Source organism: Cupressus sempervirens, chromosome 9 (genome assembly GCF_028749045.1).
Source record: "Cupressus sempervirens isolate cs-2001-9-10 chromosome 9, ASM2874904v1, whole genome shotgun sequence".
In the NCBI taxonomy this organism is placed as follows: Eukaryota; Viridiplantae; Streptophyta; class Pinopsida; order Cupressales; family Cupressaceae; genus Cupressus; species Cupressus sempervirens.
The window spans coordinates 432,287,163-432,314,363 of NC_143126.1; the positions used below are offsets into that span (position 1 = coordinate 432,287,163).

Consider the following 27,201-nt stretch of genomic DNA (forward strand, 5'->3'; position numbering starts at 1 on the left):
CTAAGAGGCTACTGCATTTCTATACAGCACCAGAGCGTCATATCATTCACTCAATTTGCCAATGAAAGGAAGATCTTTGATCTTTACTCTGTGATACACTCCCTGGTCACCTTTCCAAATTGGCTGCTCACCTGTAATTGAGAGATTAATTCTTTATCCTGACTATTAGAAGGGTCCAAGATAGTGTCTGAAGAACTGGCTAATTGAGCAGAAAGGGGTGCTAGCACTGACCTGAGACTCTTTGATAATTGCTGTCGTCGGTAGATATTGTGTAGCCGACAGGTCCCTTCAGGAAAGTTCTTGTCATGTAGCGGACAGACCCCTTCGGGAATGTTCTTCGGAAAGTATTTATACACCCTTCGAGATATTATAATCATCATCATAAGTGTAATATAATGTCTTTGGCATATGCGAATAATACAAGGAATTTTGCTGTTCTTATCTATTGCCTATATGCATTAATTTCTTTACCCCAGTACGGTAAACATTTGGTGCTGTTGCCCGATGGACCTGGCACGAAAGCAGAGGAATGAAGACTAATGCTGAATCAGTTGAATAAAAACAAGAATAAGCTGAAGGAAAAAGATGAAATACGCACAGCACAAGGGAATTTAATTTTGGCACAGCAGGCCGAATGCAGACGAAGATTTCCGTAGATTGCCGACGAACACTGAAGCACTGAGGAATTGCTAGGAAAGATTCGACAGTGGTTGGATTTGGTGGAAGAAGCAAGGGAGGAATTTCTTAACCTGCATATGTCGAGAGAAGAGAATTCAGATGGAAGGGGGTTAACTCGCACGATTCGCAGTGCCGAGGGAGCATGAGCGTGGAGTGAACTCTTCATACGAGATACACTTCTGGAATGGACAGCTTTAGTTGACAAAAACCCTTCTTCACCAAATAGCACAACTGTCGAAAATAGCACGGGTGTTCAGAACAGCATGGGTGTTTAGAACAGCGTAGGTGTGCAGAACAACGCGGGTGTTCAGAACAGCACGAGTGTATAGAACAACGCGAGAGTGCAAAACAGCGTAGGTACACAACAAAACCCTCATCCTCGAATAATAATGGCAGGACCAAAGGAAAAATTGCCAAAATTTGATGGTGATGGAGTAGCCGATCCAATCCGACATTGTAAAACATGCGAAACAATTTGGAGGGCGAATGGTATAACAGATACAAACAAATGGTTTCAAGAATTTCTGGTAACCTTAAGGGGGGTAGCAATCGATTGGTATGCTGATACGGATCCGCAAAAATTAACTAGTTGGGATGATGTTAAGAAGGAATTTACCACTGAATTTCAATTGCTATGTGATGACAATGAGATCGTAGTGGAGATATACAACACAAAGCAGGGGAAGAATGAAACTGTTTGAGTATATGCCAAGAAATTAAAGGACTTAATAAATAAAATGGAAAAGAAGCCGGTAGATGGGCTGCAAAAAAGATGGTTCATTGAAGGCCTACGCTTGAAGTTGCGGAAGAAGATGAAGATTGTGCCGCCATCGTCATACACTGAAACATACAATTGAGCAATGAACTTAGAAAGTGAGCAGAAGACAAAAAAGAAGAAGAGTAGCTCATCCGATTCAGATAACGACACGTCTGCGGAAGAAGAGAGCAACGATGACAAAAAGGGCAGCAAGAAGGTCTGAGCTCTTCAGAAGGATATGACCCGAATGATGAAAGAATTTAAGAACATGCAGAAGGAGACTAAGGGAAATGAGCTATGGTGCACAAACTACAAGACAGAAGGCCATACGAAGGGATCCTGTCCAAAGAACCAGTTTTGCGAGATCTGCCAGATCATGGGACATTCCACAAAAGAATGCCCCTTTAATATGAAAACAAGAGGACCTCAACAAGTGTTCATGACACAGGAGACTTTTGCGTCAAGGAGCAAGAACACCAGTGCGGAGGGTGCCACCTCGGGAGGGTACAGAAATAATAGACGAGGGCAAAACAACAACAATGTCAATATTAATAATGGGAGCCGCAGTCAAATTCAGTACGATGCAAATGACTGCCTGATGGTACAATGCCAAGCATGCAATTTGTGGGGCCACTTTGCCTGAGACTGTACAATGGCAAATGCATTGAAGTTGTTATGTAGATGGTGTAGTCCTGGAGACCATGAAGATGCCAAGTGCTCGAAATCAGGAGTGAATCTGATCACCATCGGGACAGACGAAGAGGAGGTTTTGGCAATCACACAGAAGCAAGCAAAATTGTACCCCAACTCGACGGAAGAAAAGAAGAGATTGGAGGAAGCTCAAATGGAGATTGAGAAAGTGACATGGGCGGAGAAAGCACATTTGAGGAACACCACAGGTACCTCGACCAGGAACTGTACGAAACAAAACATTGTACGATAGATACTGCAAACTGAGGTACCCATCAAAATAAGCAATCTGTTGCTCACAATGCCTCAGCTCCGATCGGCACTCACAAACATCGCTCAAGCGGCTAAATTATCCGAAGAACAAGGGAGAAGGAAAGTGGAGCACGTGCAGAGGATCCAATGCTGCTAGCCCTCTCATCCGCCGACAGTCGTCGAAATGAGAATTTTGGGAACTGTCTTGACAAACAATTGTGGATGATGGGTCAGGCGTGAATGTCTTACTAGAAGACATTTGGAAGAGGTTGGGATAGTCGACATTGTGGCCACCTACATTCCAATTATTAATGGCGAACCAGCATGAGATCAAACCATTGGGAGTCCTGATGGCATAGCTAGTGACTATTGGAACACAACCGTTCTTGCTGGACTTCGTCATCATCCCGCTAAAGAGGAGAGGATACGACGCTATTCTAGGCCGAGGATGGCTCATACAAGCAAAAGTGAAGCATGACTGGAAGAAGAGTACACTATCACTGAAAAGTAAAGGATGAAAATTCATTATTGATTGACACACGCAAATGGTAGGCGAAGAAGCCGTATCATCTAATTCTGAAAAAGAGGAGGAAGGAAAGCAGTGGTTGGAACCCAACGAGGAAGGAGTCCTACAGTTGGAAGGTCGATCGACGGACGATGATTTGGATTTGGTGAACGGCCTTTTCCACTGGTAGATGAAGGATTACGAGCTCTTTCCGAGCTGTAATATGTTAAGGGTCAACGAAGGTAAGAAAGAAGAAGGAAATCAATGTCTGAAGGAATATAGAGAATGGAAGAAGGAAAGGCGGTTACGACAAAAGCTGAAGGGAAGAACATACAGTACGAACCCAGAAAAGGGAAAGATTCCACCGTACGACCACGTCGGAAGAAAATGTTACATCGAACCATGGATGTAGCAGAAAGGTGTCGGCAGCAAGGAAGACACATCATACGGTCTGCACAAAAAATAGAGAGAAAGGGTTTAATAAAAGCTTCAGCATTACGGAGTGAAGGTTCTGAAATCAGGAATGCAGTTATTGACGACAAGGAGTGGCGACTGACGGAATTCATGGTACCAAGTTCCGAGAACAAACTGGGCGATATGGAAAACCTGAGGGAAAGATCATGTAACTTAAATAATCTGGATGACCGACGATTGCAGACACAATGGGCCATGAAGGTGACACAAAACTATGCAAAGCATGGCATGATAAGCACCTCAAATTGAACAAGTTACAACCGGGACAGTGGGTGTTGAAGTATGATGGACAGAACGAAATTAAACCAGGCAAGTTTAAAGTCAAATGGGTCAGGCCATACCAGATTCGGGAAGTAGGTGATAATGGAGCAATAAAGTTGTGGACACTGGACAGGCAGGAAATTCTAGAAATGGTGAATGATTCGAAATGGAAAATGTATCAGGCATGACCTATTCTGTCGTCGATGAAGATGGAGCAGTAGAATTCTAAAAAAAAGGAAAAAAAGAAAAAGAAAAAGTTAAAAAAAAAAGAAAAATAAAAGAAAAAAAGTTGGAAAAAGAAGAAGTTGTACTATAACTTAAGGTGTCCTGAAAGACACCGTACGACAATTTAAGGTGTCCTGAAGGACACCGTACGGTGAGCTTGGCGTACAGATTTGAAGAATAAAGCTTGGCGTATGGATTTGAAAAATAAAGTGCCTGATCACCACCGCACGGATTTAAAAATCTCTAAGGGTGTACGGATTTTGGAAATTGGCTTCTCTAGTTGGGGGCTGTACGGCTTTTAGAGATCTATTTCCCTATTTGGTACTGTATGGCATATGGAGGTTTAATTTCATGTGTACTACTATACGGAATTGGTACAAATCTGGAGGTTAAATTTGTTGTTGCTGGTGTACGGATTTTGTATTCTTTTGGAAGTTTTTTAGGCACTGTATGAAATTGCCTTGAAGATACCGTATGGCTTGTCTATTCAAGCATTGTACGACATTTTTTGATTGAATTCTCTGCTCACATCCTATGGATTTGGGGTTAAGTAGATGTTGTACGGATTCAATGTTGCTGTACTTTTTCATGGCCGTATGAAGGCAGCATAAATGCACACAAGGCACCAGTAATAGCAGCTCGTATGGCTACCAGCAGGGGAAGGAAGGCATAGAATGGTGTGAGGGAATCAGAGGAAAAACAAATAGGTATGGTGAAGGAGATGAAAGGGGCAAAAATACCGACCGTACGATGTAGGAGAGGAGTTTTGGAGAAATTTTGCATCTCTATCAAAGGAAAGCTAGGGCAGAAATGTTTGATTTCGGTCGCCAAGGGTTGGATTTACAGAGTTCTAGAGAAATAGAGGAAGGAGCAAAAAAAAATAAAAATAGACAAATCAAAAATGTTCAGAATGCATAATGGACAATGCCCAAGGGAAGGGAAAGACATAAGCAGGTAGTAAAACATCAACGGTTGCCAGAAAGAGTGTGGGATTGGAAGAAAATCACAGAAATAGTGTGTTCGATGTAGTTTTGTGTGGGTTTCAGAGTGTTAATTTGGTCTTGGTGGCGGGGGCACTGCCCCTCAATCTCATTGGGGGCGATGCCCCCTAGACCCCTAGTCAGTGCGGTTATCAGTCATGGGAAGTGTGACCAGTTGATGAGACCTGGAACTGTTGCAAGCATAGTGTGCCAGGGGTGGAGAGATCAACGGAGCACGCCTTTCGAGAGGGGTAATATGCGTTGAGGCACTTGGAGTAGGTGTTGGACGTGAAGTTGTCTTGGTGGATGCATAGAGAGATTGGGAGGAGCTGATCATCCAGTTGAAGGCAGTACAACGACACTTGGCTCAGGGTACCCAGGAGTTGGAAGCAGAGAAAGCGGCACGGGTGGCTATCAAGGTCAGCTTGATTAAGGAGACAGTATTGTGTTAGTAGAGGCTACAGATGCAACATGGATTGGAGACTAGTTTGGTGCAGGCACGAGATGAATGTGAAAGTGGTGTGATAGGAACAGATCTGTCTTGTTGTAATTAGTCACTTAATGTATTCCATTTTGTTAACTTGTCTCGGATATTTTTGTAATTATCGTATTGGGGGCATACAGGCAATAGATAAGAACAATAGAACTCCTTGTATTATTTGCATATGCCAAAGACATTACATTACGCTTATGATGATGATTACAATATCCTGAAGGGTGTATAAATATTTTCCGAAGAACCTTCTCGAAGGGGTCTGTCGGCTACATGACAAGAACCTTCCCGAAGGGCCTTGTCGGCGACATAACAATAACCTTCCTGAAGGGACCCATCGGCTACACAATATCTACTGACGACAATTGCTAGACCATTATCCTTAACTGACCCTTTTGTCTTTTCGATTATCTTATGCATCAACTGATTAGAAAACTGCCGAATGCCTACACAGTTTTCAAGCTCAGTTCTCTACATCAATCCTTACAACCTTGTAATTAGAGGGGGTGGCAGAGCTGATTTCCTTGTGTGATGTAGGACATAATACTTCCAAGAAAACCTGTTTGTTCATCTTCTACAAGGCTATAAGTTGTTTTGAACTTCAATGTAGGGACACTTTGCAGAATTTGTGTGATGGTATCCTTGGGGAGACACTTCTTGGGCTCTCTTTTTATTTTCCTATCTAGAATCTCCTACAACCAAGTAAGAATTTCTAGCACTTGGGAGGCTGCCTTTTGAGTGTCAAGGAAGAAATTATCCTATTAACCAGAGGGTGGTAGTGCTAGGGTTTTGTGCTGAGAAAGAAAACTTAGTCCCTTACCTTGTTCTACAACACAATGAGTTTCTTGGTTTGGAACCTTCCTTCCTTGCTTTTCCTGTTCTGGAGTTGTGTATATTGGGTAAAGACCTTGCTCCACAAGTAGGGGGAATTCCTGAGGGTTTCTTTGGAGGCTATCGATTTCCAACTCTAGAAGCTAGAGATAAATCAACCACTGCTATGTTTGAGGCGGGAGCAGTTTGAGTGGGTTGGGGTGATAAGCTCTAGATTGTAGCTACAGGAGTGCTCGATGGAGTTGTATCTTTCCCTCCCCATCTCATTCTTAATAACCATTTTTATTTCTCTTTAGAACAGGGGCTATTCTAAATCCAGGTCACCTAATTCTGGTGCATCTTAATTGGTGGTGGGGCACACTGTATGCTTGAATAATATTGAGGATCTGTAATGTTAGAACAATCCTTTGTAAATCCTTGAACATCAAACTGGAGATGGTATGCTCTAATTTGGTTAGTGCTTAGTCTAGACCACAATCTTCTCATCTCGAAGTCATCAATGCAATTTACCTGAAAATATTTAATGGAAGGGGTACAATGGTAGGAGGGTGCCAATTGCAAATTGTCCTTAACAAAATAATTTGAATCAAAATGGCCTATTATGACATCATATGTTTCCATAGTATATATACTCGCATCTTTAGTGATGTTTATGACATTGGAAGAGGAAGAGCATGTGTATGCTCCCAACAAAATGGGGAAGATAAACTTGTCTTGTGCTTTTTTGTGCACTAGAAAAACCCCTAGCCGGCTCCCAATTTGATAAATGAATGCATTGACTTTTATTTGCAAAATTTAATTGTTCTCCAATTGATTTTTGAATTCTCCCAGGTTGATAATAGATAACAATTACAATTTTGGAAAAATGTTATAAATTCAGACTATAACTGGGCTGAGATTCTTTGCATTTGATGAAAATCACAAATCAGAAATATATGTATTGATAATAGCACCAGGTTGCAGGTATTTTTCCAATAATTAAGTAAAGACGAATGGCAATTGCATATATATATTCTTAATACAATTCTAATTAGCAAATTGAACCTGGCTTGACTGGTTGTGGCAATGGCCGTCCCTCCTTGTATATGCTCACGGTTGAGAATGTAGATGCACAATCACCTACAGCAAAAGGGTGGCATCTCCAACTGAATTTCAATCAGCTGCCATCAACAATTAAATGTCCACACATACTCACGGCCATGCCCTCTAAAATGCGTGACCAACCAATCTCCTGCAAACTCCAAGCAGGATGTGTTAATATTATTCTGACTGCCACAGCTCCATGCAAAGGTGTAAAGGCTGATAACTTCAGCAGGATATCGTCTTCTTTACACTCTACTACTTACTTCCACCCATGTCTGTCAACATACAACTAAATTCACAGTCTCCAGCTATCAATACGTCCAGCAACACAAATGTAGACTTTCAGCAATAGGTCATAAGCCCACACTTTCCAAATCTCCAAGCCACAGAATTCATAGTAGGAGATTTCAACAAACTTCAGATCCACTATTACTTAAGTTGTGGAATAAAACACTTCTCAGATATAGTGATGAACAATAGAGAGGTTTGGCAATCTTAGCTATACCTCAGTAGCTAAATTGCAAGTGCAATTTTTAGAATTTCCAATCCTTATACATCAGCAAGGGCATATAGTTAAGAACCCAGGAAAAAGCCACAAAGGCACAAAATCAAATATATAATCAAGCGTGCTTTTTCCAATGCAATGAGCTTGTATTTATAACCTTCAAATTCCCTTTCGTTGCCAAAATGCAACTTCATTCAAGAAGCTTCACCGCACAACATTAATTAGAAGCTTCCACTAGATTCTCTGACTTGACTTGGCTTAACTAATTAATAAATGGCACTTTTCAATGATACCTCAACTCTTAAGTGAAATTATAAAATTAAATTATAACTCTATAATAAGCCATTTAATAATTAATAATAATTTGGCCACTAAAAATATAATAACTCCCAAAATACTCATCATTTAAATATGTCGTCTGAAATAGGAGTCATACCTATTATTTCTCCATGTGACCAAATGCACTTTCTAAAAGTAGAAAGGGTCCATCTTGATCAACACCAACTTACCATAAATAATAAGTACACAAGACTAAGCCCAAATGAAGTCCGATCTAAACCAAACAAAGACCAACCTGTAGCTTACTAAAATGTGGAGAAGATAAGACCCTCTCAAGCCAAACCACTGCCACAAAAGACCCTCTATCCACAATAATTAGCCTACGAGGATCATAATAATAGGCTAATCCCTGAAACTATCATGCTGACAAAATTGGGGACATTCCAATCCTCTTTCCCCAAAATTGCTTGTCCTCAAGCAATCCGACAATACAATGAACTCCAACCTCCACCTGGATCCCAAATGAAGAAGTACATGGCATCCTTGACAACACTGAACTAATTGCATGCCAACATCATCAGGTCCATCAACATCACCCACAATATAGCACCCAACACCTATGCTAATGATGTGAAAGTCAAGGCATCACCAGAAGATAACTCTATAGGAGATCTCAACATACTCTTCTTCCCCATAGCCACCCATATAATATATACTAGGCTAGGATTGTGATCATCACCAACAATCCCAGAAAAAGGCGTAGCTATAGGAGAACCGTATGCACTCATGCCAACTGTACCTGTAACTACATCCTCATTAGAAACCGTGGCTACAAGAACATCACCAACTATGGCTATAAAAAACTGAACCGCGTCTAAAGATGGTGAAAACTGAGTCCAACTCCTCTCTAGTGGGTGATCAACATCAATCTCAAATAGCAGATTGTCATAAGACAAAGCTGCATACATTTCGAATCTAGGATTGTCCACAAAGTGTACCTTGTCATCATTGACAAGTGTACTATCATTAGGGCACACATCTACAACCACTGCATGCATACGGCTAAACTCCTTGCTAGATGGCTCAACCGACACAGAAGTGGTTGCTGATATGACAATATCCTCACATGCTCCTACTCCCACTACTGTTGCATCGCCATCAACTACATGATCTTGGAAACTCACGCCAACAATTGCATCATTTGACTCAACCTGGCATGAATTCTCATCACATTCCACCACAATTGTGCCCCACTCATGCAGTTTCTCATAAGAAATGTCCCACACATCTGTAGCTACAACTATATCATCACATTTTGCTCTTCGAAAAGTGATAACATGCTCTTCTCAAATCTCGGATGTGAAATCAGCTGGGTCATCCGTTTGTGATTTTGATTCAACTTATTCACTAACACATCCAACTGTTTCACAATACCCTGTATCTCAGATTCTCCATCCCTATGTAGAGAAGTATGTCCTTTGCGAGTATAATATCTAGTTGGAATGAATCTCCTGTCACTATCCATGTCAATATAAAAATCACAAAATTAATTTGGCAATCTCAGAAGTAAGCACCGACCAAAATAATAACCGAGCCCAATTCCTGTAGGCTGGTAGGAAATGACTCTGATACCACTGTAGCCTAGCCGGCTCCCAATTTGATAAATGAATGCACAAACTTTTATTTGCAAAATTTAATTGTTCTCCAATTGATTTTTGAATTCTCCCAGGTTGATAAGAGATAACAATTACAAGAGGTTTGGAAAAATGTTATAAATTTAGACTATAACTGGGATGAGATTCTTTGCATTTGATGAAAATCACAAATAAGAAATATATGTATTAATAATAGCACCGGGTTGCAGGTATTTTTCCAATTTATTAAGTTAAGACAAATGGCAATTGCATAAATATGTATTCTTAATACAATTCCAATTAGCAAACTGAACCTGGCTTGACTGGTTGTGGCAATGGCCATTCCTCCTCGTATATGCTCACGGCTGAGAATGTAGATGCACAATCGCCTACAACAAAAGGGTGGCATCTCCAACTGAATTTCAATCAGCTGCCATCAACAATTAAACGTCCACACATACCCACGGCTATGGCCCTCTAAAACACGTGACCAACCAGTCTCCTGTAAACTCCAGGCAGGATGTGTTGATATTATTCTGACTGCCACAGCTCCATGCAAAGGTGTAAAGGCTGATAACTTCAGCAGGATATCGTATTCTTTACACTCTACTGCTTACTTCCACCCATGTCTGTCAACATACAACTAAATTCACAGTCTCCAACTATTAATACATCCAGCAACACAAATGTAGACTTTCAGCAATAAGTCATAAGCCCACACTTTCCAAATCTCCAAGCCATAGGATTCACAGTAGGAGATTTCAACAAACTTCAGATCCACTATACTTATGTTATGGAATAAAAACACTTCTCAGATACAGTGATGAACAATAGAGAAGTTTGGCAATCTTAGCTATACTTCAATAGCTAAATTGCAAGTGCAATTTTCAGAATTTCCAACCCTTATACATAAACAAGGGCATACAGTTAAGAACCTAGGAAAAAGCCACAAAGGCACAAAATCAAATATATAATTTAGTGTGCTTTTTCCAATGAAATGAGCTTGTATTTATAACCTCCAGATTCCCTTTTGTTGCCAAAATGCAACTTCATTCAAGAAGCTTCACCACACAACATTAATTAGAAGCTTCCACTAGATTCTCTCACTTGACTTGGCTTAACTAATTAATAAATGACACTTCCCATTGATAACTCAACTCTCAACTTAAGTGAAATTATAAAGCTCAATTATAACTTTATACTATGCCATTTAATAATTAATAATAATTTAGCCACTAAAAGTATAATAACTCCCAAAATACTCATCATTTAAATATGTTGTCTGAAATAGGAGTCATACCTATTATTTCTCCATGTGACCAAATGCACTTTCCAAAAATAGAAAGGGTCCATCTTGATCAACACCAACTTACCACAAATAGTAAGTACACAAGACTAAGCCCAAACAAAGTAGCCAAACAAAGACCAACCTGTAGCTTACTGAAATGTGGAGAAGATAAGACCCTCTCAAGCCAAGCCACTGCCACAGAAGACCCTCTATCCACAATAATTAGCCTACAAGGATCACAATAATAGGCTAATCCCTGAAACTATGATGCCAACAAAATTGGGGACATTACATGTGCTTTTTGTTCACTTCGTAGTTTTGCCTACATAGCTCTAGCATGACGATCTTGTCATTTGCATAGCGGGGTAGCTTCCATATATATGTAATAGTGGGGAGCTGGATAAAGTAGTTGTTGTAACTTTGTAATTTCTCATTAATGTCGCAGCTTGCAGAGAATTCCTTCTTTTTGGGCATCCTTGTAGCTTCGCACTAACTTCATGGTGAAAACGTTATTTACCTTGGAGAAATTTACAAAACAATTTTGTAGCTTTAAGCTGGGGCATATACCAAATATGAAGGGATGTAGAATAATTTATTAAGTTTGAATGCCTTTATCAATCGGCATATTTGGTCACAATAATCGCGAGCCAATCTAAGTAGCTTTACTCGTCGCATATTATTTGGATGAAGGAGAAGATCCTTTCATCTAGGCAATTTGTATCTATGTCCCCTCTGAGTCTGTGCAATACCACAATTATATCTGCAATTTCACCTTTATTTATGTTGGTTCTAGGTAATTTTGATTGACCTTTCCTAGTTGTATAAAACCAATTCCTTGTGATTTCCGTTATTTACACACCTCTCTTCTCGCTGAATTTAGTTTGGGAAGAGGTGAAACCCCAACGTGCATATGCCTTCCTCATAATTAGATGGAAGAAATTCTATATTGTTTCTCTATCTAGGTTGATGAGAACTTTTTCATTTTGTGTTTTGTTTCTCTATCAGAATTTTTTTGCATAATCTTTCCTTGGCTCTGATATAATCTCTGGAACTTAATAGCTGAGGATTTTTCTCAAAATCTCATACCCAATAGGATGGCAGAGTTGATGCTCTGATACCACTGTAATATACCCCATGGATATTTTTCCGATGTTATCTCAATAATTTTCAGAACATAAATAGATGAATGATGCAAGTAAACCAACAATATAAACCAGTAGATTTTCATAAAATGCCCCAAAATATGTTATTGCATAATAAATCAGCAATAAAATAACCAAATATCAAGTCCAATCTTAAATACACAAATACAGTCATATTGGAAATATAGAAAGAACCTGTAAGCACATGTGAGACACCTGGTGTGATGTCTCCACGGACAATGGGGTTGCATCCACTGTCTACCAGCAAGAGGGTTTTCATCCTCAAGCTGGATGAAAGGTGAAGCTTTCCAAATAACCCTTCAAGAGAGAAACTAAAATCTGAACCATAAAACCAAGCACATCCAAAAAAAATGAGGCTTTGTCCTTTTAGTCCTCAAAGCTGTGACTCTTCGACTCCCTTCCTGTCTTTTCGTCTTATCCCTCCTCACTTTTAGCCCACTTTATAGTATTAAATTGACCTTTTGCAAATTCAAATTATGCTCCCATAGTCAATCTCAATATTATGTAAATATGTTTTTAAATTTCCTAATATCCCAAAAAGGGGATATCACACATACACATCATTAATGCTACATCTGGGGAGACAATTTTTGATTTGTGGATCCCAGGTTGTGTGGTATTTGTCTTCTCAAGAAGTTCATTGAAGACAAAGCTATTGCAGTCTCCAAGGCTTCCATACCACACTTACACACCGGTAATACTTTAAATCTGCTGTCAGCTTCGTGTTTCAAAACAAATTATGTCCAATTCCTGCCTACTGTACCACTTCATTACAGTAAATTTTACCTGTTGTACTCCCTTGGTACAACTGTACCGCTTCTATAGGTAACATTGTTAAGTGTTTTGGAGTTTAGATCAGCATAAATTGCTGCAACTTATCAATTACCACCTGAGATCACTGGTTCTTTGCTCTTATCAGTATTCAATGATCCATCATTTGATCATGGTTATGGTAATATCTCTCTAGTCTTAATATTATCCTCGGTTATACTAGAAGTTGGTATTATAATAGTTGTAGATAAACGTCGTATGGATAACAGACTTGGGCTTAAAGATTATTATAAGTTGTTTCGTCTTCTTAAGCCTTGCTTGACAATCATTTGACGAAATATCTTCTTTCTTAATCATGGATAATTTTCTGCCATACTACGTGGATTTGATTGTTTTAACAAAATAATTGCTTCCTTACAAGATTGTAACTAATTGGATAGACTACTGCCAGTTTGAAGTAACATTTGATATTGTAATAGACCCTGGATGGTTCACCAATGAATTCTTGTTATTGTTGCAATAGCCTATAGGTCCTGGTCAGTTTATCCAATAGAACCTATCATTTTTTTCAGTACAAAGCAGGTTCAAATTGTTGGCCTCTTTTAAGTAGCTGCATAACAAATTGTTCAACACTTTTTGGAAAGTCCTTTCACTACTAGATCCTTTCTTATCTATCAATATATTTTTGTGTTTATCATAGAAGATCAAATTCCTTCCATATTTTTAAAAACTAATGGTTTCTTAAGCTTTCAATCAGCTTGTAGGAAAATTGTAAAGAAAAATTGTTAGAAATTTGATGTACTGGAAGACATTTTCATCATATTGTTTGCAATTACTATGAAATCTCATGCATTGCATACTTATATTCTGAAGGTTGATTGGGATGGCTATACAATTGGTTATTATGGCCGTATTTTTGAGGCTAGAAACAAATCTAAAGGCGGGTCATTTGAGGTATCCCTTTCATTTGATCATCTTACATTATGTTACTTAGAATGATATCCTTTTGTTGAAGAAATGTTTGCTTGCATTCTATTTGAATGGAATAAAAATATAGTTTGCAGACTCGGACTTAGAGAGTACTCGACAAGCCCAAAACTATCAACTTGGCAAAATTGCAGAGAAAACTCGGCAAAAACTTGGCAACTTAGAAAGAACTTAAAATTAAAATCTGTTAAAGAAACATTTTTTTTTGTAAAATTCAATCACAAAATGTATTAAATTAAAAATTGACTATCTTCAAAGAGAATGCATAGTTTTATAGAAAAAACACATATTAACCAGCATTTTACCTCCAGCGACATTTTTACCCGTGGTGTTTTGGGTCTGTGAAAATGTGAGAGTTAAACTTGTGAGTACTTGCCCAGCTAAAAAAATAGAGGGTACTTGGCCACTCGGGGAGTACTTGGAGAATTTGCGAACTATGAATATAATAACACAATGCATTTTATTGAAGTTTATCTATATTAAATAAGAAGTTTTTATTGTCCATGGGATTAAGTTGAAATGTTTCTGGAACATTATTGAACTTTATCTGTTTCATTCTGTGAGAATGTTGATAGATTTCAAATGTTATTGTTCAATGTGTTTTTGTATTTATATTGTTCACCTAATATATGACCCTGCATCAATGCTTTTTGTGAATTTATTTCCATTGCGGATGCTGTTTTCAATTACGGACGCTATTATGAAGCATCTATACATTTTCTTTACATAAGTGGAGACATGTTATACAATAAAGGACACAAAGCTCTAAAATAACAAAATAACATGTATTGATAGAAAAATCGGTGTTATTGATAAATACTAATTAGTATACATCTACAACTATAGTGCATAGAGAATATGTCAATGTATGAAAGCTCCCCTCCTTTCCCAGACTGAGGTTTTTCTACACATAGATGGATCAATAAGAGTTGTGTCACCTAGATCACAACCTCTTTGGCACCAATCAAAACATAAACAATATGGTTACAGTTCCATGTTTTAAGACAACTGTGTGGTCCTTTACAAAACATAATATATATCCAATGATTACAAAAAGCTATTAGAAATTTGTGACCACATTTATACATCCTCTTTAGCTAATTTGGTGTCCCTCATTGAGGGGCCGATTTAGAAGGTACATCTGCAACATTTTGTGACTTGGTGGTTCTTATCAATGCTCCAGATGGAAAACCTTTTACACAACTCTTGCGCTGTTCACCTTAGCTTTAAGCATTTGAACCTCCGTTTGTTGCAGACGGTTGCCTAACTTCTGTCCTTGCTTTATCGTAATTTTCACTATATAAACAATCTCCAACTCACCCTGTTCAACAGATAACTGATCTGATTTTACTTCTGGGTTTATGCTACCAACTCTTGAAGTTGAGTTTGCAAAGATGCAATCACCTCTAATAACTTTGGTGCACCAGCCTTATTTTCAATGAGTTATCAGTATTGCAGAGCTAGTCCTACAGTCTCTAACACTAATCCTTTGACCTCATATGTGGCTCATCTTTTATTTTTCAGGCCTAGTCCCTCTCCTTTGTTAATCACATGTTTTCAACAGCTGAGTCATAATTCTATCACCATGCCTTTCTTTGTTGAGAACCACTTGAACTTGAAGCTGTGCACAATGTTGTGGAACCATATTTTTGACACTAATCTGATGGGAGTGTTGCCTCCAAACCATAGTACAAAAATCACCTTGACTTGCCTAGACTTTCTGAGTCATGAGGTGAGTGAATCGGAATGAGTCTGGCAGACTTGGTAGTTGTGTACTCGCCAGACTTGCTGAGTCTCCAAAATTCAGCAGAACTTTCAAGAAATGATGCAAAGACTTAACTTGAATGGGTGACACAGAAACATAAAAAAGGCAACACACTAAATCTTTTGTCTTTTATCTGTCTTCAGAACTCTAAAAGCAAGTTCATTTCATCTTCAAGCCTAAGGAGATGATAAAAAGAGAGCATTTAGCCAAAATTGTATGGCATTAAAGGGACACCAGCAAGAAGATTGATTAAAAAAACTGGTGGTTGAATCACATTTGGACAGGTTCGTAGCTACTTTTGGTGCACCCAAAGGAGTTTAAAGAGGGCTAGGAAGAGATTACTGTTGATTAAAAGATACTTTTGTAATTTGAAGATCTTTTTGTTTAGCAAAAAATTCGTTTTTCTTTTACATTTCTTTATACTTTTACGTTTTTTGTTTGATGGACCAAAGAAAAGCCTCTAGGCGTGGTCAATCTTTTTCAATTAAAAAAATCCTAGGTCTTTTTCACACCCTAAAAAAAGTTTTATAGTTACAAACCCCAGATTTTATTATTTTAGTTTAATTATAAACCATATTTTGTTTTCTATTTATATGTTACTGCAGCATTCTCTAGATTTTTAAATTAGTTCTATCACGATGTCTTGAACCCTAGTTAGAAGGGACCCTGTTGCAAACTACCATTGGGAAAAAGAAAGGAAAGGTAACTTGTTTTCATTACAGAACAATTATGCTTGGGGGAGGCATTAATAGATTAAAATATCATCTTGCACATATACTAGGTTGAGATGCTAATAGATGCCCAAAAAGTGTCTATTGAGGTTATGCATGAAGTGCAAGTTGAATTAGAAACCTTTGAGCAACAAAAATAACTAGACAATAGGAAAAACACAGGAGATGGAAGGCATTGGTGGAACTGGAGGGACTTCTTCCATTCCTCCTTTTTTCCATCTTAGAGTGGCAATGGTAATGCTAGTGTTAGCATTAGACCTAGAGTTTTTTAATCTAGGTTAGTTTCATATGTTTTGCAAAGCATTACTTCAAATTCCCTATTGTCACTTGAGAGCATGAGTTGGAACAAAGATTAACATAATGTGGCTAAGATTATAATCGGAGATTTTTGGTTCTATTTCACCATTCATTCCATGTAGCTAGGTTATTCTTATTACTTACATTTGTTTTGAAATATATAGCTTGATTGTGTCTCTTGAAATTCAAATTTAAACTCTTCATTTTACAATATTAATTTTACTTATGTTAGGTCTCCTTATTGGCAAAACATGGTTGATTCCATTACTCTTTCTATGGCAGAGTCAAAGACCCGTATGATGTGGAGATAAAGAGCTCCCTTTGTCACAAAAAAGTGGCTGATATGAAAGCCAGAATAGGGGAGTAATGAAATATGAATGAATGCTGAAATGAACTATTAAACTAACACCTACTAGCAATGCCAATATAAAAACCAATGTCTTACAATTTTATTACAACAAGTTGCAAGTAATTTGCAATTAAAATTAAGAACCTGATTGATTTAGGCGCCAAGATATGCTTGTGGCAGATTATATTTTCCAACGCCCCACTTAGAATGTAATAAGGGGAATTAATGACATTGCTTGCAGTAGTTTCAGCTACCTGTACATGCCTTGGATGTTTTGCAGAAAATCAATCACAGCTCTTGCCAATCCAAACACTACCTTATGATAGGTATTTGCAGCCCTTTCAAAACTACGATCACCTCCTAAACTGACCTCCCAGATCACACGTGCATTTGCTTGAGAGCTTGAATTTGTGGGAGGATTCATACATAGTATATAAGGGTATCTCATTCAGGGCTCTCATGCTATACAACGATCATGCCTCAGATGTTTTGAAAAAAATCAATCACAGCTCTTGTCAATCCAAACACTACCTTATGACAGGTATTTGCAGCCCTTTCAAAACCACGATCACCTCCTAAACTGGCCTCCCAGATCACATGTGCATTTGCTTGAGAGCTTGAATTTTGGGGAGGATTCATACATAGTATATAAGGGTATCTCATTCAGGGTCTCATGCTATACAATGATTGGTGGGGAAGATTGTAGAGACCTTGGATACAATGCTTCCCAACAGGAATTTTGTGGTTCAGTTTGCTGAGAGGGTTGTCTAGGATCCTGCTCAGCCAGTAGTTCAGAGTCAAAGATGGGAGTTGTCTCCTATTTCCTAGTTTGATATTGATGAGCCTGTTATAGAGTTTGGAAGTTTTTATCAGCATGACACTATGAGGAGTGGACATCACTTCTCTTTTGACCCATAGGTAGAGGATTTGGTTTCATGCCACTGTGGGTTGGCTCCAATTTCATACCATCCATTATGGGATGGGTTAGCACCATCTTTTGTAGATGTGATCGACAGTTACAAGTTAGACCACTTGTAATATACGCACACCCAGGACACTTTATTAGAGGTTGGAGTTAGTAATAGTGATTTAGGTACTTAAAATAGTCATCATCTCCATAGTGCAGTTGGGCGTCAGTGTCAGTTTGATAGGGAATTAGATGTTGATAGAGTTGGTATTTCAGCTGGATTGAGTTTTTGATGGGTTGTTACCACTGTGAGTGCCTACAGTCAACTTCCAGATGATTCTGTCATTGATATCAATTATTTGGCTATTGATGTTACATGAATTTTTTGTATATAGTATGGATAGTATGCAATTCTACTCTTGGGATCCAGGTGGATTGTAATGTTCTTTTTTCTCTGGGATTTCTTGGGGACAAGCAATCTTACAGAGGGAGGATTGTAATGTCCAAATTTTTAGCGCATTTTGGCAGTTGGCTTGGTTAGTTCATCATTGCGACCCTCGTGAGTTAACAATGCCATTTGAGAGTCTCAGTTATGAAGGAATTAGGCTTTCTGATGGCCTATGGTAAGTTTTGGTTCCATTTTGAGGGACTTACTTTATTATTGTAAGTCAATAGTTGGCTTCGACGAGCTTAGTTTAGTTAGAGGAGTTGAGTGATGCTCTCATTTTTTATTTTGTGCTTCCAGTTTGGGCTCCAAGAATCTTGGAGGGAGCATCTATTTTTAGTAAGTCACCCATCAGGTTCATTCATAGTATTTCTTCGTTAGGATCACTCCTGTGTTGTCATGTTTCGATTTTAATGCTTCTTTAGTTTCGCAAGAAGGGTGAATTATTATTATTCAACTAAACATGATGAGGTTGCTATATTTGTTAGTATTGTATGTTGGCCACCTTAGTGTCATAGCTCGTTGAAACTAGATTAAAAAGTTTTAAATCTTGGGCACAAGAAACAATGGCCTTGCTTGTAAGAATATCATGATATGGTCAAAAAGGTCATTTTTGGGAGCCAAAAGGAAATTAGTAAATTATATTATGTGCCTAAGTATTAAAAAAGGACTTTTAAGTGAAAAGTTTGTAGCCAAAGCTAAGTTGCATAATGGAGATTATAAATATGGCTCCCATTATGAGAATTCATCATCCATTTTGTCTATTTGATTTTTACCTATCTCTTGTGATGGTTTCTGAGTTTGTAGGTTTCCAACCATTGCTGATGTATAATGGTTTTGGTATGAGATTATGAATTCTTCTCATACTGTGTTGGTTGTGTTTGAGAAGTGAATTTGTTCATGTCTTCAAATGTTGTGGCTACTGTGGCTTGGGAGACTTTGTTTATTTTGAAGAATTAAGTATTGAAGGATTCTGATTCTGATTTGAGTGCCCTGCTATTTCATTCTATTTGGGTTTTGAGATCATCTGCAATTGGACATCTAAGTGGCAGCCAACTTGGGCTTCTATTTGCAATGTGTGAACTGCATTTTGGGAGGCAAAATTGCCCTATTGGGGTGTTGATTTCTAATGCCAGCTAAAGGTGTGTCTTCCCTGCTGCTAGGCGTTCTGATTTTCTGCAAATTGGTAGCCAATATTATTAATTCAAGGTGTGGTTCAGTCTTCAAACCTGGGTGCACATTTGCTAATATTCTGGACTCTTTTCTTAGGCAACAATTTCTAGTACCCTAGACTTAGTGAGTGTAATAACCCCAACCGGTTATAACTTCAACAAATACCAAATTCTTTAATAATTCAATTGTTTGAAATTTCATCAAACATTTTGCAAGCAAGAGATATATTGCATATCTAAATTCTGATTGCTTTCTAAATGTCAAACTTTAATAAATATGATTGCAAAGAACTCCAAAACATCTAACAATGAAGATGCAATTGTTTATGTATAACACTGATTACAAATAGGAAAGTATCCATCTACATCAGTAGGACTTTAGGGCAACAAATTCTGATATAAACTCATATAAATCAGATTACAACAGATCTAAAAAAACCCTACCAATGCCCTAAATATCTACTCTCAAACAATGCAAAATGTAGTAGATAAAAATCTGAAATTGCTCCAAAATATAAATTTTCCTGTGCAAATCACTGTAGTGACAACACTGTAGCAACATCACTAGAGCAGCGGTACTGTAATAAGTTATTGTAGCATCGTCATTGTAGTAGCGATACTGTAGTAGCAGTATTCTAGAAAAGTTACTGTAGCAATATTTGACTTATTCCTTACTCCACAAATCTAGGCTTAGGCCACATTTTTGGCACAATGAAAAGAGTGATTTGTCTTCTTCAATAGTCGCAACCCTTCGGAAGATATTTCATCATCTCAGTTATGCAAATAATGGGAGTGTTTGTTCCCAACGATCAATGTATCAACTACAAAAACACTTGGCTCCACAAGTTATCCGAAAGAGTAGATGGCAACACATTCGATGCTCAACAATGAGGCTGCCCTCCCTATTTATTCTTTTCTTACAATAAATGGACCTCTTAGAAATAAAATAATATTTAATTCCTTCTAGAAGATTCTTTTAATTTAGTCACTTTTAATTAAATAAATTAAATATAAAGTCACCTTTTAATTTTAATTTATTTAATGGCTTTATAAGAAATTAATTTTATCAATTTCTCCTTATTCCTTCACTTAGCCTTCAAAGAATGTAAAAGCTAAGAACTCCACTAAGAGGCTAAAAAGATGGGGATATTACTGTCTGCCCCTCTTGAAATTGCTTGTCCCCAAGCAATCTTGTAACATCCCGTTTTCTTGGATCTAAATTAACATCTATCATACTCAAAGAATACAGTTATTACTTCGTTTCATAACAAGACAGTTATATCATTCATGTTCATGTGAATAAGATTTACTGTTAAAAATCAGTTAGACAAAATTTCTTAACTATAAACTTGAAATACTTTCAAATGAAATTACTATAGAAATTGAAAACCACATACCTCTGAAAATTGAGATTAAAATCAATTAGGGATGCTTCTGCAACCACCCGGGTTAGTCTACAAATACCTCTATAACAATACCACAAAACGACTTCTATCCAATTTTGTTAATCCAAAATCAAATGACGATCATCATTAAATACCATTATATAAAATTAGGGCATCACATACCACTGTATCAATTAGGGCAGTGTTTACCTTCGGTTCATTTAGGGCTCTCTAATGCCGCTATCTCACGTAGGGCTTTCGCTACCACGGATTCAACTAAGGCTTCTGATACCACGAATTTAATTAGGGCTTTCGATACCACTAATTCAACTAGGGTTTTGGATACCACTGTATCATTTAGGGTTCCAATCATCTCAACTAGGGCTTCAAATTCCTTTTCCTCCGATTACTTAACTGTGATAGTATCTCAAGATTAGAAATATGCTTATATGTGATGTTCATGAAAAACAATCCAAGATTCTATCTCTTATATCTAGGTGTTAAATAACAGTAACAGTGAAATAACTCAATTCAATCTTACCTCCTCATAAATAAAAATGATAATACCTATTTTTCCAATAAACAATGGAATGCATGGCTTTTCTCTGTCTGATGCATGCCCAACATTTTGAGGAGAGGTGAAACATTGTCAGGGGCTTAACCACCCAACCTTGGACCACATCTTTATCCCCACACAGTCTCTAACGAGAAAGGTCCTCCCTACCCGGAATAGGCAGAGGTCATCTTGCCATCCACTGGGCTTCATGGTATTTAACTCACCATACAACTTGGTAGAAGGAGATTATAGTAATAGGGATATGCATGAGCTATTAATTAATTCATATTAAAATTATAAACATTGAATTGTCATAACTGATTACTGATTCGAGTTACTATAGATTCCTCTTTTCACCTCGTCACCCTTTCTTGGCTACATAGCCGGATGAGTTCCAGGTGTTAGGAATTCTCTGAACAACCAGTTCTATCAATTTTACTCAAGAAGACTACATGCATCCAGCATCTCACAGTCTGTGATTAAAAGATTTCAATTGAATGTTTAATTAATTAAATTAATCATAACCGATATCTCTTTAACTCCACCACTTCACCATTCTTAGGCCATCAAGCCGGTGATTCTTAGATGCTTTCAGATTATCTTTAGAGAGATACTTTACACCACCTTCACCATATTCTGGCATTTTGCCTGATGAATTCCTTGGTGTTCAATATTTAACTAGATTGTAAATGATTTAATCTATGATGATAGTTTTCAAAGACAAAAATGCAAAAAGATTACATGTTCGATTATCCAAGAAATTACAGACTTCAGTATAAATCATCACTTCGCTATTCATATGATAGTCGGTAGTCTTTTCAAGGTACACCACAATCTTGAAAGGGAAATATAGACTATTATCATTGCTTATTTCACAATAAGAAAAACGACAGTCTCTAATCGAAAACATTAGACTTCAAGTTCAGTTCGCTGCCTTATATTTCAAGGAAGGTCGACACACTTTACAACTGAGAATTTGATTAATCTATTTACAGTTCGGATTCTACTTTCACATACTTAAAATAACTAAGACCAAGCTCTGATCTGCTGGTTCTGCAATAATAAAATGAGAAGGAAAGCATAAACGATTTTATGAGAAGAATTAGAAGTCTTACGAGACTCCTCCTTTGTCACCCGATTCTGAGAAGAGTTGCACTCATGCAGACCGCTCTCTCAATCTATAACCCGTGGACGATGGTATTGTTTGGAGCAATGCAAGAAGAGTCGCTAGACTGGTTCAGACACTAGAGCTTAAACAGGGATCTCGATAGCTAAGGAAATTTAGAAGGCCAATGAAGAGTTGATTGCTGAAGGAGAAAGAATGGATGCCGATAATCAACCAAGGAATCCATAATATAAAACGAGCCAGACTTTTCGGCTTCCTTTAGTTATAAAGAAAGCCCTTTGAATTCGAAGATGACCATTCGAATACATCAAAAATTCAAATTTAAAGATAAGGAAGAGAAGTTGGAAAGATTAAAACTCAAATTGCCAAATGTTTAAATCAATTAATTATGCCAAGTGTAATCTTTTAAAAGCAAATAATATTAAATTGAAAAGAATAAGGTTGGAATGTTGCACTTCAAATATTATAATAATTCTAATGTTATTATAACTCGAATATTATTAAAATCTTATATGTACTTATAAACATCACTTTATTAAATTATTAAATGATAATGGTGCTAAATCATTTCATATTTAAATGTACGTTTTTAAATAATTATTAAAAACAATATAACGAAAGATAAATCAAAATCCTTTAAGATACGTTTTATATTTTAACTCAATTATTTTAATTAAATTATTTATTTAAATAACTCATGCAATTCCACAGATGTATCTTGTTTCAAATTGCTAGGTCCTCTACCTGTCTGCCCAGTGATGGTGATGCCCTGCCTAATTCTTTTGACAATGCTTCCACCCCTTCGACATGCTCCCTGCAAGGAATTTTTCCGTAATTAAATTATAAATTATATAATCATAAATAATCATAACAGTTAACCATAATAGGCAAAGAAGCCGAGGTTCATAAATGGAAAAACTAGGATTCACTAACCTATTACAGGTAATTTGTAAGTTTGCAAGGATGATCTATCCATTAATGAGGCCCATATACCAGATGGTACGTATGAATGATTTAAATTATGATCAAGTTATGATCTAGAACTTGCCGGTTGAAGAATTTCAAATTTTAATCTTACTTTCAGTCCTTGAACCCCAAAAAATTCTATTAAATGAACCAATCTATGAAACTGGGTGCCTCATATCCAGATAATGCCATGAATGGTGACATCTGGATAGACATGTGATAAGTGGAATTATAACAATATTCACATAGATATATCCACTTAACCCAAGCCTTCTATTACCTTGCTATGTAATTCTTGAGGTCTCCCTCTACCCATTTGTTTAATATCTTTGTCTGACCATCTGTCTAGGGGTGGTAGCTAGTACTCGGAGTGAGCTTTGTCCCGCACAATCTGAACAACTCTTGTTAGAAGTGACTTATAAGCCTTCTATCCCTATTATTGATGATGCTACGAGGTAAGCCATGCAACCTGAATAGCTCTTTGAAGAATAAATCTGCCACCTGTGTAGCAGTGTATGTAGCAATGATCGGGAAGAAGTGGGAAAACTCTGTAAGTCGATTAACAACAACATATATACAATCTCTACCTTAAGCTCTCGGTAGTCCTGTAATGAAGACCATGGACAAACACTCCCACTTCCTGTTAGGAATTGGAAGTGGCTTAAGTAAGCCGGCTGGGTAAGAGTGCTCTTGTTTATTCTACTGACAAGTAGGACACTCTCTAACATATTGCAATACCTCAGTTTTGAGCCCTTTCCAATTAAAACACTCACGAATCTGCTGATAGGTTTTGCAAAAACTTAGATGTCCTGCCATAGGTGAGTCGTGATAAACTCTCAACACCATCCTCACCTTTGACCCCGACACTACATAAATGCACCCTTTGTAAATGATGAGCTCATTCACAAGGGTGAAATCACTATTCTAGATTGATCCATCTACGAATCTTGATGCCCATGTATCTTTTGCAAACTCTGCAAGGATCAAATGTCTCCAATCCTTTGATATATCTGTCATCAAGCTCAAGTGGGGTCTTCGTGACAAGGCATCTACTACTACATTCTATATATAGGTAATATCAAAATCATATGCTTGTAATTTACTCACCCATTTTTGTTGCCTGTCATTAAGATCTCGCTGCCCTAGGAAATGTTTTAGGCTATTGTGGTCGGTTTTTATGCTGAATTTGCTACCCACTAAATACTACCTGAATTTGGCAAAAACATGCATTATGGTCAACATTTGCTTATCATAAATGCTAAAAATCCTCTCAAGCTCCCTGAGCTTCCTACTCTCATAGGCAATCGGGTGCTTGTCCTACATAAGCACTGCTCCAAAACCTTCGCCAGATGCATCACAATGTAGCTCAAAATGTTTGCTAAAATTTGATAATGCTAGCACTGGACAAGAAGTCATAAACTCCTTGAATTTATCAAAACACTTGTGTGCCTCAAGAGTCCATAAGAAAGCCCCCTTTCTCATCAAGCCCGTCAAGGGTGCTGCATGCTTGGAATATCCACTAACAAATCTCCTGCAGAACCCACACAACCCCAAAAATCCTCTCAATTGTGTCAGGTTCACCGGAGTAGGCCACTCAATAATAGCACGAATCTTTTTAGGATCCATGCATACTCCTTGAGCACTGATAGTGTGATCTAGATATAATAACTCTGATAATCCCAAATCACACTTTGACTCTTTTGCATATAAAGACTCCCTGCTCAGGATGCTCAACACAGTGTCTAAATGTCGCACATGCTCATCCCATGTCCTACTATACACCAGGATGTCATCAAAGAAGACTAACTCAAATTTCCTCAATTGATGCTGAAAAACCCTATTCATTGTGGATTGAAAAGTAGCTGGAGCATTAGTTAGCCCAAATGGCATAACTACAAACTCAAAATGGCCACAATGACACCTAAATGTCGTTCTCTATATCCTGCTCTCTGACTCGGATTTGATGATAGCCTGATCTCAAATCAAGTTTGGAGAAGAAACATGCTCCATGTAACTCATCTAATAACTCATCAATCCGTGGGATGGGATACCTATTTTTGATAGTCTTCTTGTTTAGGATCCTGTAATCTATGCATATCCTAAGAGTACCATCTTTCTTCTTCAGCAAAACCACAGAAGAAGCGAAATGAGACTTACTTGGTCTAATGTGGCCCATAGCAAGTAGTTCCTTGATGATTTTCTCAATCTCATCCTCCAATCTCTTTGGATGCCTATAGGGTGTGATCATGATGGGTTTAACACCCTCCTCTAACTCAATAATATGCTCAATACCTCTATCTGGAGGTCTACCTAGTGGTATTTCACTGAAAACCTTGTAGTGCTTGATTCTTAATTCCTATGTGTCTGGGTGATATTCTGATTTTTGCAGCCCCTATGATGGCATTAAAGTGCAATGGGCTGCCCACTCAACTTGGTCATGTCTCAACAAGCTCTCCATGCGTCTGCAAGACATCATCCTAAACCCACTGTCATGAATGGCCTTAAGTACATGGGTCTTCCCTTCTGACTGAAACCTCATCTCCATATCTCTCAAATTGAGAGTGAACTCCCCTATATCATATAACCAAGTCATGCCAAGAATTAAATTTGTATCGCCCATGTTAACAACATAAAAATCTATTAACACAATCAGATTTCCACAATCCATAATAATTATGATACTTAGTTTCTGGATTAGATTGTGTAATGATTTTTGCCATCAACGTTTCGAATCACACGACGTGATCCATCATCAGGATGAGAGAGCAAGAGATGCAAAAATAATGTAAGTTGATGATGGATCACGTAGTGTGATTCGAAATGTTATTTTTGCATCTCTTGCTCTCTCATCCTGATGATGGATCACGTAGTGTGAATCAAAACATTGATGGCAAAAATCTTTACACAATCTAATCCAGAAACTAAGTATCATAACATAAAAATTTGCTTTGAAATCAAAGTTGTTGATCTTTAGGGGCAGACCTGTAATCTTCCTGTCACATTTGAGGATGTAGCCATCAACTATCCTCACTCTCAGACCCTCAAACTGCTCTATCTATGTCCCATGCCTCTCAATCAATCTGGAATCAATAAAATTGTGAGTAGCACCTGTATCAAGCAAAGTGATAACTCGTTGACCAGCCAATACTCCTCTCATCCTGAATGATCCCTCTTGTTGTACATTAGTGAAACGGGCCTCCTTAAGTCTACCCTCAATCTTCTCATCACCTATATCATTTGTGACTTCCTTTTCTTCAATTAATTTTTCATTTTTAGATTGCTGGTCTGAATTTTCAGAATCAGAATTCTCATAATAAGCCCGCATAACCCTGTTTTCTTTCCCCTTTGGCATCAAAGGACAATCATAGTTAATGTCATAGGGCCTTTTGAAATAAAAACAGAGTGTTTTCTTCCTTAAATCATTCAATGTCTCTCTATCGAAAGGAGCAAATGATTTATCTTTATTTTTAGCCTTTGTTTCATTCCTCTCAGGTTTTTTGAAGAATGGTTTGTCTTTGCTAGATGATGCACCCTTTGACTGAAATTTATTTATTGGGGCTGCTTGTTCCATACTTTTAGCCTTCTTAATCGCTTCTTGCAAATTGAACGGATCAAAGACTTTTACCCAACCCTTTAGTGGTTCAAA

The 27,201-nt window shown here is 37.7% G+C and overlaps 1 protein-coding gene across 4 annotated transcripts in view; it reads left to right on the forward strand.

Annotated features, from left to right (window-relative positions):
* LOC149539139 (peptidyl-prolyl cis-trans isomerase FKBP19, chloroplastic-like) overlaps nt 1–27,201 on the forward strand; it is a 248,668-nt gene that overhangs the window by 141,797 nt on the left and 79,670 nt on the right. For all 4 annotated transcript variants that reach the window (XM_089800464.1, XM_089800467.1, XM_089800465.1 and 1 more), the window contains exon 6: nt 13,743–13,823. In XM_089800464.1, the coding sequence (XP_089656590.1) occupies nt 13,743–13,823 (81 nt within the window). The remainder of the gene's footprint in view (nt 1–13,742; nt 13,824–27,201) is intronic.